Source organism: Rhincodon typus, chromosome 22 (genome assembly GCF_021869965.1).
Source record: "Rhincodon typus isolate 14 chromosome 22, sRhiTyp1.1, whole genome shotgun sequence".
Lineage (NCBI taxonomy): Eukaryota > Metazoa > Chordata > Chondrichthyes > Orectolobiformes > Rhincodontidae > Rhincodon > Rhincodon typus.
The window spans coordinates 38128638-38146711 of NC_063353.1; the positions used below are offsets into that span (position 1 = coordinate 38128638).

Genomic DNA, 18074 nt, shown 5'->3' on the forward strand with positions numbered 1-18074 from the left:
ATGTAATTAGCTGGAAATAGAAACTGACTTTACGTCACACTCTCTGTCTTTCTGTCTGTCTGTCTCTCTCTCTTTCTCCCTCCCCCTTTCTCTCCGTCTTTCTCCCTCTATTCTTCTCACTCTCTAGCTGTTTGATTCCACATCACCATCCAGAGAATTCCTTGCAAGAATCTCAGTGAATTGTTTCGCACAAGTCCCAGGAATGTGCATATGTGTGTGTGCATATACATTCTGTCTCTATCTCCTAGTGTATATGCTTATACTGTATATACTAACCAACGTCAGAACAAAGCCCAGAGTCTGATTCTTCCTTTTATTATTGTGACCAAGGTCCCAGTATTCCTGCAAGCAGAGACTTTATAAAATGTTTTACTTTAAATCAGAGATTTTATTTTATCCCCCACTCTTACCAGGAGGAATTGTTGTGTGCTCTGGTACTTTGCTCAATTTGGCCCTGTTCTAGCAGTGATATTCCAGCAATCAGTATCAACTGCTCCAAGAGTGGTTAGAATGTGCAACTCACTGTCACAGGGGAAGCTGAAGTGAATCATGTGGAGGTTTTTAAGGGAAGTTACATAAACACAAGGGAGAAAGGCTGAGAAAACTGTGTTAATTGGATGGAAGAAGGCTTGTGCATCAAATGGTGCGAATGGCCTCTTTCAAGGCTGTAAATACTATCTAATTATACGTGAAATCTAATCCTCTGGGAACTTAATGTGTGTGTGTGCAAGAGAGAGAGTATCTCTGTGTGCTCACGTGTTTTAGTTGGTGTGTCTGTAAGTACCTTCACTAAAAGCTAAAGTCCCGTGCATTTGCTTAGCAGCAGCAATGGGGCTGAATGAATTCAATCCATTTCAGGTTCTAATTAGCCTAGTCTTGTCAGTCTTCTGGTAAAATCCCCGCATAGACATCCATGTGTTTCAGAGTGAGGTAAGAATCACAAGCTTTCAATAAGTGAGTGGGAAGCAAGATAAGAGCATGAAGGATGTATTTAGAATGCCCCGGCACATATCAAGCAGGCAGCTATCTTTCTTTGGGCTAATTTCCTTCCTGGCACTCTCCAGCTGTCCCTTCCCTATAGCCTAAGGATGTCTGGAAACAGTATTCCTGCTGAGATTGTTGCATTTAGCACAAAGTTGGCAAAAAAACCAAAACCTGATCAGTTCAGTTCCTCCTTCAGTCATCCATAGGGCTAGAACCTGACCTATCCCATGAGGTACTGTATCGCTGGTGTCGATAGTGAGCAAAAATTAACACTGGGACAAGTTTGTTTCCCACTGCTCACTGGAGGTGTGGAACTGACTGACTGACTGACATGGTCTACATTGGAAGGTTAGGGTAAGTTAGGATGTGGCTTGCCTGAGTTAGAGGGTTGTGGTTCAGGCTCCACTTCAAAGACCAAGTCTAGGCTGACACTCTGGTACAGTACTGAGGAAGGTACTGGACAGCTGGAGGTACTGTCCAGGCAAGACATTGAAATGAAACCTTGCCTGCTCCATCAGTTAGTGCTAATTTACAGAAGATATTTTGCTGATGTATCCCACCAAAACTTTAAAAAAAATTCTCCAGTTGTTCATTTGGTTTCTTTTTTATTTGGTGTCTTGTTGTTTACAAACTGGGTTCGTTGTTTACTTTGCTACAGCCATAGAGCATTTTGAGATATCGTGGGTTTGAAAATATGCTACTTAAATATAAAGTTGTCTCTTTAAATTTGACTCAAGAGCTTTTGAGACTTTGCCAAGGAAATGGAAAGGACAAGCTAGGGTCAAGAGGTTCTGAAGTACAGAGAAAATATTTATTTGTCAGAGATACATACTGAGGGCATGTTACATTGTTGGAGGGTCAGTGCTGAGAATATGCCAATATAGTACTGGGTAAGGTAGGTGAAAATCAAAGAAACATCTGTCTTTGACGATGAGCTTGAACTGGCCAGTGGTAGCAGTGTGGAGTCAGTCACCTTCGTGCCCGCCTGCTGATTTCACCCATTAACAGGCTGGCATTTTCAACAGGATTCTTCAGTGCTTTCTGCAGTCCCTTCAGGTGATTCCCAGTGGTCTGCACAATAAAAAACAAGGATACTAGTCAGTCTGAGAGAGTCACTGCTTTTATATCAAACAGATGTCAAAATGCTTCAAACAGGCTTTGACCAAGTGCTTGAAAGCACACAATGTGGTCAAATTTCAGGACATCATTGAAATAGATCTAAGAGGTAGGAATTTAAGAAGTTCCAGTGCTTGGGGTGAGGGAAGAAGTGATATTGGTGACCAAGACGACAAATGGGCCAGCAAGGGAGGTCAGTACTTATTTGGGAGCATTTAGGTACATGAGGTTAGAGTGTGGACTGACAGGGCAGGGCAGTCTTGAAGCATGTACAATCTCACTGCCTTTCTAGCCCATTCTACTTCCAGAAATCTCTCACACTGACTTAGATTTCTCATCCCCAGAATTGCAAACCTCCACACAGTCCTACCTACCCATTCAGCCTTCCTTTCTGTCTGCTCTGAAAAATCTCCTGCATCTATAACTACAGATACTTTGGACAATTGTAGCTGAGAAGACAGACATTTTGCCTAAGCTCCCCATGTTGCACTCATCAGGACAAATGCATGAATGCCAAATTTAAAGCCAACAAAGCCATGACAGTATAAATTGTTATGGCTGATTAAAATTTCACATTTGTGCAGTTGCCCCAAAGTGTACAAGATGACAAACTTCAGTAAGATGTCCATCTTTTCAACAATCTAGTTTGAATGTGTCCACTCAGTCCCTCTAGAAAAAGTCTCGGGGGTGGAGGGAAGATACCTGGGAAGTAGAATTGTGAGGAAGTAGGACATATTTAGGCTGAGGTGACTCAATCATTAGTGGAGTTTTTTTCATTGTGGGTGTTGCTTGAAAGGTCGCACTGACTGCCCATCTCTGGTTGTGCTGACAGCAAATTAGTTTGTTTCACTCAGTAGAGCGAGTGGCTTTGGGTGACTTCTCACCATCCATGGATCTGCACCCAGTGTAAAGGCACTACCTTCAGAAACTCTCTTCTCATCCCACCACCATTCTCTCCCACCAAAATAGGCTTAGGTGTTTGGATCCATGATAGATCAATGCTCCACACCCCTGCTGGCTCCCAAAACCACCCCAACCCTGCTGTTAGCTGTGTAATTTATCCCCTGCAATGGTTTATACCTTTGCCTGAATCTGCTTCCACTGCCCTTTCATTCTCCTGCGTTCCAGATCACAACACTGCATCAAAAAAACCTTCTTCTCATTTCCCTGAAAGTATTTTACCAACTCTCTCCATCCCTCTGCTGCTGGTAAATGTTTTTCCTTAGTATGTTGTGAGTAGGCATTGAAGTTCAGCGTCCCAAACATTGTAGTTCCAGGCAAAGAGACTGAACCACTTGCAGGTGAGTAGCCTTTGAGCTAGTCCGGGTCACAATTGTTTTTTGGGAAATTCAGAGGCTAGATTTTGATACCTGCAGTGAAGGCAGCAGCAGTTAATGAAAACCCAGAGAACTGGGCATGCTGGAAATCAGAAACAAAATCAGAAATTGCTGGAAAATCTCGGAAAGTCTGGCAGCATCTGTGGAGAGAAAGCAGAATTAATGTTTCTGGTCCAGTGATCCTTCTTCAGAACTTATCGTAGCTAAGAAAAGGATTGGGGTATTTATGCTAGAGAAAGAGTGGGAGGGGAAGGGGAAAACAGTAAACGATAGGTGGAGATGGAGCGCAGAGAGAGAGAAAAAATGGTCAGACAAGCGAAACTTCTGAATTTTCTCTACTTTAAATTAAAAAGTTACCTGCCCTTAACAGATCGTAACTTAAGTTTGGCAAACTTCTCTGAGATTACAATAATAATTTGGGGGTCGTGTCTGGGATTGAACTGAAACAGTGTAGTGACAGTGCTCTTGCTGTACTGTTAAGTAGATATTTTGACCCAGTGACATGAGGAAATGGCTGATTATGCTCCACCCAGGATGGTGCATGATGTGAAAAGTGGCAATGTTCCCAGGCCCTTGATTTGCTTTTTGATTTGATTTATTGTAGTCACTTGTACCTAAGTACAGTGAAAATCTTTGTTTGCGAGCAGTACAGGCAGGTCATAGTAAGCAAGGACATACCGATCGTAGGGTGTGGTCCTTGTCCTTCTAGGTGGTAGAAGTCATAGGTTTGGGAGTTGTGAAAGAAGCCTTGGCACGTTACTGCAGTATATCTTGTAAATGATCCATGGCGATGGGAGGGAATGAATGCATAAGGTAGTTACATCTAGATCAGCACCAGAGAAAATATCCAGGAAAATGGGATCTGGCAGCAAATCTATTGCAAACTAAAGACAATCTGCAAGAATGGACCAAAGCTTTAAGTTTTGTGAAAAAGCTTCTACTATGCTCAAAGAATCAGAGTTCGGGCTTTCTGCACTCCCCAGCCACAGGTAGGCAATCTCTTTAGATTTATTTGATTCAAATATGTGCAGGAATCAGAAATGATGGGGAATGGTTTGGCTAGTCCAATGCTGATCTAAATCTAGGGCCTGGTCACCATGTAAAGAATATCAAAGCCTCATCCTGGCAATGAAGTCACTGATGCTCTTTGTTGACCTGCTGTGGATTTTGGAGAGAAGCATCTCATGGCTGAGTTCAGCACAGCACCTCCCTATTCAGTTTGAACCTTGCAATTGCTGTCTCCTAGGGTGACAATGGTGGGGGGCCTAGGCTTGGATTTGGGAGTTGAGGGGATTGAAGTCAGATTTGAGTTTTTGCTTATAAATATCCAGTCGACAAGGGAATTTTTATTTTGAAACTGAGTCACCAACATGTTCAGCCAAGAGTTACAGAGCAGAAGAGCCCACCAAGGCCAAAACAATATAAGGAATGCTGCATTTCTCAATCCTATAAATTCAAATATCACTTAGCCAGGCTTTGAGGAAGAGTCAGCAATTCTCAACCTCAATCCTCTAACTGATTTGTCTTGCTGTGCCACAGGTAAGCCAGCACCTGGTGTCAGCCCTAGTTTTACTTTGGAAACAACCATTCCAAATGTTCACCGCGCTCTGATGTGTCCACTCTTCTTCACCCTTTAATATCAGTCTGAGACCTGGCGTCTATCTACTGAGGAAGATGTTAAGGATCTCAATGATATTTGAAGAAGGGCAGGGGGTTTCTATCAGTCCCCAGGTCCAAGAGTTGTCCCAGGTCACTACCAAAAACAGAAGTTCATGTCATTTAGCCCCATTTATCACTTGTGAGGTCTTGCTGTGCATACTTTGACTGTTGTGGTTGTCCTTTGTTACAGTGTACATTCAATGCATTTCATTGGCTGTGACTTGCTTTGGAAGAGTTCTGAGTTAGTGAAAGGTGCTATGTGAATGCATGTTCTTCCCTTTGATCTGAATCTGCCCCCTCTGGATAGGTTTCAACTCACCCCTCCTGTTCACGACCCTATTCCCCTGAGATTACCCCCAGATTTGCTACAGCAGCAAATTTTCACCTTGCATGCTCGAGTTCTTGCATTCAGCAGTGGTCTCAAGGGAAAACGAGACAAATGTCACGGTTAGATAAAGTGTTTAATTGATAGCATTTAACAGGATGAAATGAAGACAGACACAGAAGAGATAACATGGCATTGCGGTCTGAAAAATTAAATGATTTGGGGAAGGAACACAGAATTTTGCAAGTCTTGATTTCAACCAGCGACACTAATGATGATGCTCAGAGGTTTTGCCCCAGGAGCCCTGGGCAATATTTCAGTCATCTCACAGTTCCCGAGGGAGCTGAAGCAAATACACACCCAAATCCCAGGGCTTGTCAGGAGAAGTGTTCCCATCATCGGTGTCTTTGAAGCTGAGGGACGGTTGCATTGGGTGGTAATGGCTTTTTGATAGCTGTAATTATTGAAATATGCCTCACAGATGTGGCAAAGCAGCTTGACAACACTTCAGCATGGGTAATAACTGTTTCATGCAGGATTGCCAGTTCACCCGTCACATTTAGAGACTGAGGATTGTACTTATTTCTTTCTCTTGAGAGGAGGTGCCCTCTCTGCAGCTAGATTACACACTATCAACAATAACCCGATGGAAATGGAAAATGGAAAGCCAGTCAAATAGTTAACATTCAATATCTTGGGTTTGTTTCTGTAGCTTTTCATTATTTTCTTGTTGGGATGTTATTCTTTGGACATTTTGCTTTTCACTTACTTAGCTCCATGTTGGCACTCTCCTGTCAGTCAAAAAGCCATGGGTTCAAGACTCACTCCACAGATGTGGGCACATAACATTGTACTGCTGGCTTTTGTGGTGCAGTGATAGTGTCCCTACCTCTGAGTCAGAGGATCTGGCTTCAATTCATACCTGTCTCGGATGTGCGTCATAACATATTTGAACAGGTTAATTAAATATATCTATACTGGGGGATGACTGCAATGGTGGGCTGAAGAAGCACAAGATTATGTGGCACTTTCAAATAAGATCAGGAAGTTTATCTTCATATCTGGGCCAACATTTATCCTTTGCAGGCCCAAAATAAAATGAACTTGTCCATCGTCTCATTACTGCTTGTAGGAGTGCGCTGTGGGTGCAGGTTTACTGTCTGTACTACAACAGTGACTGCATTGAAAACACTGGGAGTGGAGCTCCCCTGAATTCGTGGAGAGCCAGCCTATATTTTGTGCTGCAGCTTCCAGACTGGGACCTGAAGGGAAAGAGGTGGAAGAAATCATCTGCACAGCTCATGGAAAAAGGAGAAATACAAGCAATGGCAAACAGAAAAAGACGCTTCTGTCTATCCAGCTTATCCTGAGCAGTTGTAGCACCTCTGCAGAGTTCAGGTGTTTTGATTGGCCCAAGAGCGCCATAACTCCACTGGGACTCTGCAGTGTTGCGAAGGAATTGGGAACTCTACTCTGAATAACAATACAACGGGAGGTTGTTCTACAGTGAAAGCTGAAGTTTTCTTCACTGATTTCCCCATACTTGCCACCCCTCCTTGGGTTTATTTCTAAAGCTTTTTGCTCTGTTTTTTTTTGTCATTTCTGCCCGTTGTAACTGCTCCATTCTGTCTGGAAGGTATTAACTCCTTGTTTACATGAGGTGACAAGGGGTTGATGATCCCCTGACAGTTTGCTCAAGTAATGGACAATATTGCAGACAATGAGCAATATTGCAGACAAAACCCATCTACCCGTCATGTGGATTTGAAATGTGCTCTTGCTGAGAAATTTATATAGCATTTTGCAAATGGAATTTTGCCATTTATTGCTAAAGGAATAGAGTTTAAAAGTAGGGATGTGTTGCAGCAACTGTACAACAGTGCGTTGCTGAGACTGTAGCTGGAGTACAGTGCACAGGTTTCTTTGCCTTACTTGATGAAGGATGTAATTATGTTGGAGGCAGTTCAGAGAAGGTTCATGAGACTATTTCTAGAGATGAAAATTTTGTCTCATGTGCAGAGATTGAGCAGTTTAGGCCTATATTCACTTGAGTTTAGAAGGATGAGAGGAGATCTAATGGAGGTATATAAGATGCTAAAGGGGATTGACAAAGTAGACATAGAATGGACATTTCCCCTTGTGGGGCAATCTAGATTGAGAGGGCATAGTTTAGACTAAAGGGTGACAGATTTAAAACTGATGATGAGGAGGAATTAATTCTCTCAAGGGTTGTGAATCTGTAGCGTTCACGACCTCACATTGTGATGGATACCCGGACTGTGGATAAGTTTAAGAAGGAGATGATCAGATTATTAATTCGCAATGAGTTAAAGGGTTATGGGGAGCGGGCAGGAAAGTGGAGTTGAGGCAAAGGTGAGATCAGCCATGATTGCATTAAATGGCAGAGCAGGCTTGCGAGGCTGATTACTGCTCCCAGTTCATAGAATCCCTACAGTGTGGGAACAGGCCCTTCGGCCCAACAAGTCCACACTGACCCTCAGAGCATCTCACCCAGACTCATTCCCCTATAACCCAACTCATCTACACATCCCTGAACACTACGGGCAATTTCCCATGGCCAATCCACCTACCCTGCACATCTTTGGACTGTGGGAGGAAACCAGAGCACCCAGAGGAAACTCACGCAGACACAGGGAGAATGTGCAAACTCCACACAGGCAGTTGCCCGAGGGTGGAATCAAACCAATGTTCCTGGCGCTGTGAGGCAGCAGTGGTAACCACTGAGCCACCATCTTCTGTTCCTGAGTGACTTATTCTGTCTTAAAGCACTTCACAGCCAATGAAGTGGTTTTGAAGTCTAGTCACTGTCCTAACATAGGAAATATGACATACCGTGTGCTCTGATAGGATCCAGCTCCACAGCTACAAAGTGCTCACCACTACCTTACACAATAATATTGCTATGTTAGAATCAGCAGGCTGTACAACTGAGTTGTGACAGATCATTGTTGTGAAATTTAATCCTATTCCTGCATAACATCCACGCATTTCCTCTTCATTAGAGGAACAGCATTCAGGGACTAGAATCCTGGTTGATAGCTGCCCTTTCTCTTTCCTATGCACAAGGTGCTGTGGTCACTCCTGGCAACTCAGCTGAGACCAGGCTGAGGGAGAGTGATGTTTTCCTCGTTGGTGTGACTCAGTTTGACACACATTAAAGCAGCCTCAGTAATTGCTACCCATTTTTTTTTAACCAAGCAATTATTCTAACCGTCTCTAGAAATGTGCTTCACATATTTTGTGAGTGGCTTCTTGCTTAATTAGTGTTATCAAGCCTCCAAGACTGTCCAGGAATTAAATTGATCTTCTCAATAGTGCCATAAGCAACTTGGGAGAAAAATCATGTTCTCATTTTCTTCACATGCCTTTAATTTATTTGCTCCAATTATATTGCACACTGGCTTGCTTGACCAAAAATGAAGGGGATCGTCCAATTAGGCAGCAAGGAACCTGTTTGCTTACTAATTTGGCACAGGAGGGCAGAGGGACATGAGGATGTACAAATGGTGGAAGAGAGTTGGGAGGAGTGGCGTTTTTGGAGATAACCAGCCAGGGGAACATGCCCAAACAGAGTTAACAAACACTTGTTCTTGTTTGGTCAGGAAGGCACACTCAGTCCTAAACATTATTGGGACAATATTCCTGTAAGATGAATGGCTGTATTCAGTTGAAGATATTGCTCACTCGCTGGTTTTATCTGTGGTAATCATTACAGTAAAGTAATGAACCTCAGTGTTTACTGTGGAGCGAGTTCCCCTGTGGGAAATTCGGCGACTAAGACTTTTCATGCATTTGTTCCCAGAATTGATTTTTGATTTTTTTTCCCTCTCTGTTTTTGCACTTTTCTAAAATAAAAAGCTGCTGTTCACTGTAAATGAAAAGGGAGAAGAGTACTTCTCTCCAGCCTTTCCAGAACATTCTAAGCAATCGTTTCCATACATCTAGTGCTAACGGTGCCATAGTTTTGCTGACGTCTTCAATAACAGACGTTGGTTGCGACTAAAACAGAGAGGATAAATAAAATAATCAGCTTGCACAACATTGAGTATTGATCTTCATTTTTATTTTCAAGGTTTTTTTTTCTGCTGATGTATATTTGTACCTCTCCTCCCTCCCCCCCACCCCCCTCGTGTGTGCACACTGCATATAAAAATTATTTCAGGTTAAATTCAGTTTGCAAATTTTCCACTTTACTTTTCCCCCAACACCCCTGCTCCCATATCCTCTGAACTTCCCAGAACATTTCACACACAATGCAGTATGGAGCATGTGCATTCACTGTTATTAGCTCGGTAAAGACAGCAATAATGTTCCACAATGCAGGATCCCATAAACATAAATTGGGTTGATATTTGGTAAATGTATTTTCTTATGGTGATGTTGGGTAAGTATGGAATATTGACCAGAATACCAGGTAAATTCCCTTCCTCATCTGTGACTAGTGCCATGGCATCTTCTACGGTCACCTGAAGAAGGTTTAGTGGCTCAAATGGATAATGGCACCCATCACATCTTCAGTAGCACATGAGGTCAGTCTGGATTACGTGTTCCATGTCCTGGAGTGGGGCTGGAATCATATTCAGCTGCCTACATGCTGAGTCTTCAAGAACTTGTTTCCAATAATGAATCTAAAGAAGCTAAGAATAAACTTTAGGAACCTCCCAGAAGAATAATAAGGATATGCACAGCCCATGAGTGGCCTGAGAGTAGGCAGATTTGCAATGTGTGCATCTGAAACCTCAAAAGTTGCATGTCAAAAGCAAATGGACAAGATGGCACTTCCAAAACAATTTTTATTAATATAGTGGTTTTGATGTAGTAAAATGTCTCAGACTACTTCACAAGAGCTTAACTACCAAGCATTATTTGATAATTCACCTAATCAGGAAATGCTGGGTCAGATGACCAAAACCTTGGTCAAGGAGCTGGGTTTTAATCAATCCTAGTAGGAGCAAGTTGCTGCAGATGCTGGAATCTGTACTGAAAAGAAAAAATGCTGGAAATCACAGCGGGTCAGGCAGCATCCAAGGAGAGACAGCAAGTTAACATTTTGAGTCTAGATGACTCTGATGAAGAGCCGACAATGAACTTAAGATCGTCAATCGTAGTTCACAGTGTGGTGCACTTGCATGTACTTGAACCTACATATATTTGTACACAGGGCTCTGTTCTTTGCAGACAGAACACGTACACAAGCTGCTCCTGCTTTGACTCAACAAAATAGGTAACAGCCATTTGCTGCTTCATTTTTCAAGACAATGCCTTGACCAAACAGACTTGACTAGCCCGGTTCAAAATGTAAACACGGCTTGGCAATTAACTGTAAATCATCATTAACTGGTGCATTCTGTGCCAATCAGACACTGTTTGCCAACCAGTCAGCACTTTTCTCTTGTACTGTATAAATGTTATTTTCTCTCTACAGTGGTATTCTTGCAAATTGTCCTGATTAGTGCAAGATGAACAGTTTTGACAAATGGTGTCTTTTTCACGTTAATCAAATATGTAATATTATAATTAGACAGTTGCGGCAAATGTGATGCAAGATTTGCAATATGGTGCTGACAAAGTGAACTGTATTTTGAACAGAACAGATAGGGAATGGAACATTTGTATATGGTAGCTGTAAACAGTGAATGTGAAGTGAGACTGAACAGTCTGACACATGCTTCTGGTTCCACTCCAAATAAAAGTGCTGTCTCTATTTTGGCTTAAAATGACCCAATTTCTCAAGGAAGTGCCAATGAGGGAATGTGCAAAAAATGCTCATTGAGTTTCAAATGTAGGCACCCTACTGAGACAAGATGTAGAAGAAACTTATCAGTATCTGAACCAAGCTGCATTTGACATGACGAAGTGCTCAACACTGGATGACAAAGTGAAAAGGTGCTTTGTTCACCTCTAAGCTCATTCATGAGAAAAAAACCCATCATGTAAAGGCTATGAAATTTACAAATATAGATTGCAGGCATTATAAAACCTAGTGAGAGATGGAGATTAGTGATTAGGAGACCACAGTACATTTGGAATAACAACATAAAGTCGCCATTATCCTACCAGACCATGGGACTGCTCTGTCGTTACAGCTAGTGGTTAAACCGGAGGATCACTATGCCTCAGGGGAGGGGAGCAGTTGATGAGAAGGACAACATATTGCCCATGCTGGAAAAATTGGAATAATACAACATTTTAAAAGTGAATAAAGAGATTCATGTTTGTGGTAGAGATCTTTCACTGAATCACACAGTGGTTCTAAAGAAGTGTTATACCCAAAGCATTAATCTGTCCTTTCTTATCTATGAATTTCCATCATTTTCAGTTTTGCTATGTTAAGTGTTGTTTATCCAACATCTCTCAAACCATATATTATGTGTTACAGCCATACAGTCAGCACTGAGAATGGCTGTTTGGCCCATCGCATCCATACCAGTCAAAATCAACTACCTATTCTAATTCTATTTTCTAGCACTTGGCCTATGGCCTTGTTATGCAATTATATTATTGCAAACTATATGCCATAAATTGAGCACCACAAATCATATGCTATAATCAATAACCAAGTATTATATCACAAATCATATGTCAGTGGTTACACATCACTATTTGTGTATTACAAGCAACAGTTAACATCACAATGCAATTTGACATTCTGTACAATGGACATTTAGCTTCTAATTTCTCAATCTACAAGAGCCTAACGACCCGCCAACACTGGGCTAATTGTGTCCTTTCTCTCTGTACTTGCAGCTGACCAGAGTTCCCGTGGAGGCATGTGGACAGTACCAGACGTGCAGCGAATGTTTAGGTTCTGGAGATCCTCACTGTGGTTGGTGTGTGCTCCATAACACGTGAGTACAGGCCCAATAGCTCTTTGTACCACTATTTGTAGCCATAGCAGCCAGTTGTTACTTAGCGAAAGGAACAATAATTCTGAGCACTTTCAACAAATATTTGTTGACAAAGCAATGTTCTTCTTGCATTTGGTTTGAAGCAGCTGGTGATGCTAAATATATCTTCTGAGGAAAAACACTAATTGATAATTAGTTTCCTTAGGTCAATTTAGAAGACTAGCATTTTGAATTTGGGTGCATGGGCATCTATGAGTCAGGCTGGTTCTTGAGTCTGTCAGAAAACCTATATAATCTTTATCTCAGCAACATAGAAACAGAAAATACAGACATATGTAGGACACTAGGCTCATCAATTCTGCTCTGTCCTTCAACATGATCCTCCATCACAACACTATATTCCTGCTGTCTCCCAGTAGTCCTTGACACCTTTGGCCTCTAGAAATCTATCTGCTTCTTTCAAAAACATATTCAGTGAATTGGTCTCCACAGCCTTCTGTGACAGAGAATTCTATCATGGTGTGGGTGAAGAGATTTCTCTGAAATGGCCTGTTGCAATCCCTGAAACTATGATCCCTTGTTTTGGATTTCCCATTGAGGGGAAACAACATTCCTATGATGAGTCTATCCAGTCCTGTTAGAGCTTTATACATTTCAATGAACGTCCCTCTCATTCTTCAAAAATCCAGTGAAGATAGGCCCAGTTGTCCTAATGGGATAATTTTTTCAAGGGCCAGGGAGTCCACTCCTTCTAATTATAGAGTCACAGAGATGTACAGCATGGAAAAAACAGACCATTTGGTCCAACTTGTCTGTGCCGACCAGATATCCTAACTTAATCTAGTCCCATTTGCCAGCATTTGGCCCATATCCCTCTAAACCCCTCCTATTCATTTACCCATCCAGATGCCTTTTAAACTGCCAGTTTATTTCCTACATGCACCACCCTCTGCATGAAAAAGTTGCCCCTTAGGTCCCCTTTAAATCTTTTCCCTCTTACCTTAAACCTATGCCCTCTAGTTTTGGATTCATCTATCCTGGAAAAAAGACCTTGGCTGTTCACCTTATCCATTCACCTCACAGGATTCCAAAAGTGGCCTAACCAATGTCCTGTACGGCCGCAACATGGCCTCCCAACACCTATACTGTATTGACCAATAAAGGCAAGCACATCAAATACATAATGGCTCGGGAACCCATGCTGAAAATGCATTGCATTGCTAATTTTCTTCTCTAAATCTCCTCCTATTTCATTTTCAAGTTGAGATTAACTGGAATCAGTCAGGGATCCAATGGCCATTTATCCTCAATTTTCATAGAGTGGACTATAATGACCCAACAGCAGGAACGTGGGTTCATTTTACTCACTCACCCCTTACTTTCTCCCAGCCCAGCCCAGTCCCTTCTTTGCTCAGGGGGCACTGAACCCTTTTGCAAGTATATTTCTGTCACATGACCTTTGAGTTGCATCCAGACACACTGTTCAAAGAGGATGTGACCTTATTTCAATAGTGCGAGTGAAGTATTACCTCGGAATTGTCACCATTAGCTGTCACTGATCTTTAACCTCTGCCACTGGCTCGGCTTAATAATGAAGAAAGTCCTGTGAAAATGCAATGACTTTCCTGCCTTCCATTCTGAACCAAATTGGAGTTTCAAACCCAGCAAGAGAGAAGTTACTTCTGTGATATTTAAGCCTAAAACGGCAAAGATTCAGCCTGCAGAGCTGATTTCGAACCCTTTGCCGGGGTGGGGTTAAGGGGCAGGAGCTGGGAGAGGGGGCTGTGTAAATCTCCTTACCCCAAAAATGGAGAGTTGGATGAAGCAGATAGTCAGCTATTTGGTGACACTCATCATTTCCCACCATCTCCTCTGGAGAAGGAAATCAGAAACAGGAAATGTTGGCACAGGAGACGTATAATCACAAGGGAGAGACTGTATGTAAAAAAAATACTCTGCAACTGCAACACCAAGTGAACCAATTGAATAATACCTTGGCTGTTCCTCAGTTGCATGACATCAGGTGGCTATAGACCAGCAGACAAGATCTTGCAATCCTGTTAATTAAACAGTCTGCTGAAAGGCCACACTATTTGTTAAGTAGTTGATGCTACATACATAAACAGATTTTCATAATGGGTTGGATGAATATCTGAATGGGAGAAAGCAGAAACAAGAGATGATAAAATATGGAACACGGTGCTCCCTGAATTATTAGGATAATGTCGAGAATCTGAGGTCAAGTCAGTAACGTGGAGTTTTACTTCACTTATGTTTCGAGATGAAATGAAGTGGAGGAAACAGAAACCATTTTCTGGAGATTAATGGACTGATTTGTAGAAGGAATGCAGTTGATGGGCTCAATGTTTTCTGTTATTTCAATTCCTTACAGTCATGTTTTAAATCAAATACAAAGTCATGGTATCACTACAGGAGCCATTGTGCTCTGAATGCTGCTTCCCTGCCCATGTTGCTGTTTGAGCCCACTCTCCCTCTCTCTTTTCAAAGCAGTTTATGACAATTTTTGTTAATCTATTTCTCGCTGGAAGATAATGTTATAAGTTCACTTTAAATTCTGATTAAACCCTTGATTTTGAAGGTGTACATGTTTTGGAGAGATTTTTGCTGAGAATGTTTTCATTATCGATTTGCGTCAGTGAAGTTTGCTTGCAGAGTTTGACACAATAACACAATAGCTTACACAGCTGATCATCAACATCTCTAAGGTTTTTGTGAAGAGTCACTGAGAGGAGATGAGGGCAGTGAGTTTTGTATCAAGAAACAGCTTTGAAAGGTTGTGTGGGAAGCACACATTGTGTAGGAATGCATACATGACCCCAGTGTATGGTTTGTAAAGAGGCTTCTTGAACATTTGAAGAAGTGGAAAAAGGCCCAGCAAATATTTTCATGGGGTCTTGGGCGTTGTTGGTAATGGAAGATTAACCACTAATGGTGTGGATTGAGGAGTGGTCAGGACACCCAGCTAGAAAAATGGTTCAAATAAAGTTGGGGCAAGACTATTGAAGGATCTGATAAAGAAAAGGGCTTGGAAAGTCGCGACTTACATTGTCCAGCCTTCTGTTTTTGTCCACGTGTTACTGTACTCTTCTAAAGGAGAAACACCATAAGGCAGTGAAAAATGTTACAAGCTGTTTTGTTAGCATGAAAAGAAATCTAACCACCTGCTTCTTTACACTGATAGACAGGCATTCTACTCATAAAATTAGCTTAAAATATTTTCCATTAATATGGCATGGAATCTGAGGACTGTAAATTGTGTACACTGGGTGATTGACTATACAGGATATATAAGGGGGGCATAGAGATGGCTTGGGTGATCTGAGGAAGCATAGGGAGTACCTGGACATAGACGGGGCATGGGCTGGCATTAGGATTTGTTGGATTGGGTGTGAGACTTGGAGTTTTTTCCAATTCTGCTGAGAGCGGGGATACACGTGAAGCACCAAAATGGGCCTTCAAAATGGCCCACCTACACACCCTGACTCCACACGCATTCCAGAGCATCTCACAAACTGCACTGAAAACCCAAGCCAGAATACATATGATTCAGAGGTGCCATTTGTGAAATCACGCAGGCTGTGTTTTCCAGAGTTCGGGACAAGATTCAGCCCTTTGTGTCAAAGAAAATGTTGCTTACTGTCGCCTTGGAAGAAAGAAGGCAGATGGGCAGAAGAAAGGTGTTTAACTGTCAGGGAAGGCAGTGATTCACAAAGAGCTTGATCCAATGTTATGGTTAGATTGTAGTGTTAAGTTCTTGGCCTTAGGCCCGGTGCCAAGGCTTGAGGATGGATTTCATAAGGTCCCTGTCCTAGTTTCTGTAACTGGAAACTTGACACCAGCAGCTGAGCTTCAGAGAGCATCGATTGGCTTGTGTGCCAGGGAACTCAGCCAGGCTGAGAAGATCAGGTTCCCAACTCATCCCTCGATCCAGGCTGCTGTCTGTGCAGAGTGGAAGGTTCTTTTGGCTTGATAAATCATTTAGACTGAGCAAAGTGAAAACATAGCTGTCTACCACTCAGCCTCCAGGGGTAAGAGAAACCTGGTGAGAAAACAGAGAACCCTCTCAGAGCGAAATGTGGTGACCAGGTCTAGGTTGGCTGCTCACACTCTCCTGAAGTCATCCTGGAGGTCACCAGCTTCGACAGTCTGAGCAATCAAGAAATCTGAACAAGAAAGGAAAATGATGTTGCGGGGTGGGGAATGTTTGAAAATTGCATTTCAGTAGCTTACCGTAGTTTGCTGTAACTGTGAGAAGGAGCTTGCTAGGGAGCATTTTGTGAGCTCCTCGTCCCCTCAGCCCTTTGCTCTTTTATAAATGCAATAAAAATCAATTTAACTGACTGTATAATTGAAATAATCGTATGTATCTGACTTTGGTATGGTGATGAATTATAGTTATAGGAAATACACTTTGGGTAGAGGAAGTAGATGTAAGGCTGAATGTCCCAGTGAGCTGAACTTTTCTGGCTAAACAATCCAGTCATTCGATATGCTCTTTGTTTATTTTGATCTGTGCCAACTCTCGCCTGTTAATTTTCATACTAACCTCTCCTTTTATCCACCTGTCTGTTCGTTTACCTGTCTGTCTTTTCCCATTTGCCTATCTATCTAATTTACAATGGAAAGTCTGAGTCCATCGCACTCATACACACAGAGCCATCCTTTAGAACTAATCAAAGTAACCTCAGAAAGAAAAGTGCCAAAAGAAAATTAACAGTCAAACAAATCCCATTGCTCCAACTGCTGACCTCAGGGCGTGTCTATTCAGCAAAACTACAATTTCCATTTACATAGCATCTTTATTGTAGTATTCCCTCTGTGAAAATGTCCTTAGGTTGTCTGCTCATGGGCGAGATGCAAAAAGAAAAACAGTGATAGTGGATATTTGAATTAAAATCCTGAGGCCGTGGAATTGCACAGTAGGTCAGCCTGGACTAAAGGATAAATGTTTTGAGTATGAAACACATGTGCCCCAGTTTTAGAGAAACCTGGGTAACAATACTTAGACCTTTAAGAGACCAGACGTCTGTTCTTTGAGCAGTGGGGCCTCAGACACTGTGCTAACCTCATGTGTGGCGCTAAGCAATTGGGACAGAGCTCTCCCTCTGAATTGGAGAAATGCAGCTATGTTACTGGGTCACCACCTTACCACTGTAATTTCACTGAGTGAAATTAGTGGTTTATGGTTCTGGAGAAGTGCTGACTCCAACTCCTGCTGTTACTCAGTGAGTTGACACCACAAGTTCGGGGTTCACATTTCAGATGATTAGCGACGCCTTGGGCAGGGCATGTGTAAATTGAAGAAACACCCAGGTGTGAAGTTTTAGGCAGTCTTTTTTAAAATTCACTTGTGGGATGTGGGCGTCTCTGGCCATGCCAGCATTTATTGCCCATCCCTAGTTGCTATGGAGAAGGTGGTGGTGAGCTGCCTTCTTTAACTGCTGTGGTATTTAGACCTCCAATACTTTGAAGGAGGGTGTTCCTTGATTTTGATCCGGCAACAGTGAAGGAATGGCGATATATTTCAAAGTCAGGATGGTGAGAACCTTGGAAGGGAACTTGCAGGTGGTATCAAGGTGTGGAGCTGGAGGAACACAGCAGGCCAGGCAGCATCAGACGACCAGGAAAGCTGATGTTTCAGGTCTGGACCCTTCTTCAGAAATTTCAGAAGGGTCCAGACCCGAAACGTCAGCTTTCCCGCTCCTCTGATGCTGCTTGGCCTGCTGTGTTCCTCCAGCTCCACACCTTGTTATCTCAGACTCC

The 18074-nt window shown here is 42.4% G+C and overlaps 1 protein-coding gene across 1 annotated transcript in view; it reads left to right on the top strand.

Annotated features, from left to right (window-relative positions):
* Positions 1–18074, top strand: part of LOC109919248 (plexin-A4-like) — a 503825-nt gene that overhangs the window by 46173 nt on the left and 439578 nt on the right. The window contains exon 3 of the mRNA XM_048609992.1: positions 12190–12290. Coding sequence (XP_048465949.1) covers positions 12190–12290 — 101 coding nt within the window. The remainder of the gene's footprint in view (positions 1–12189; positions 12291–18074) is intronic.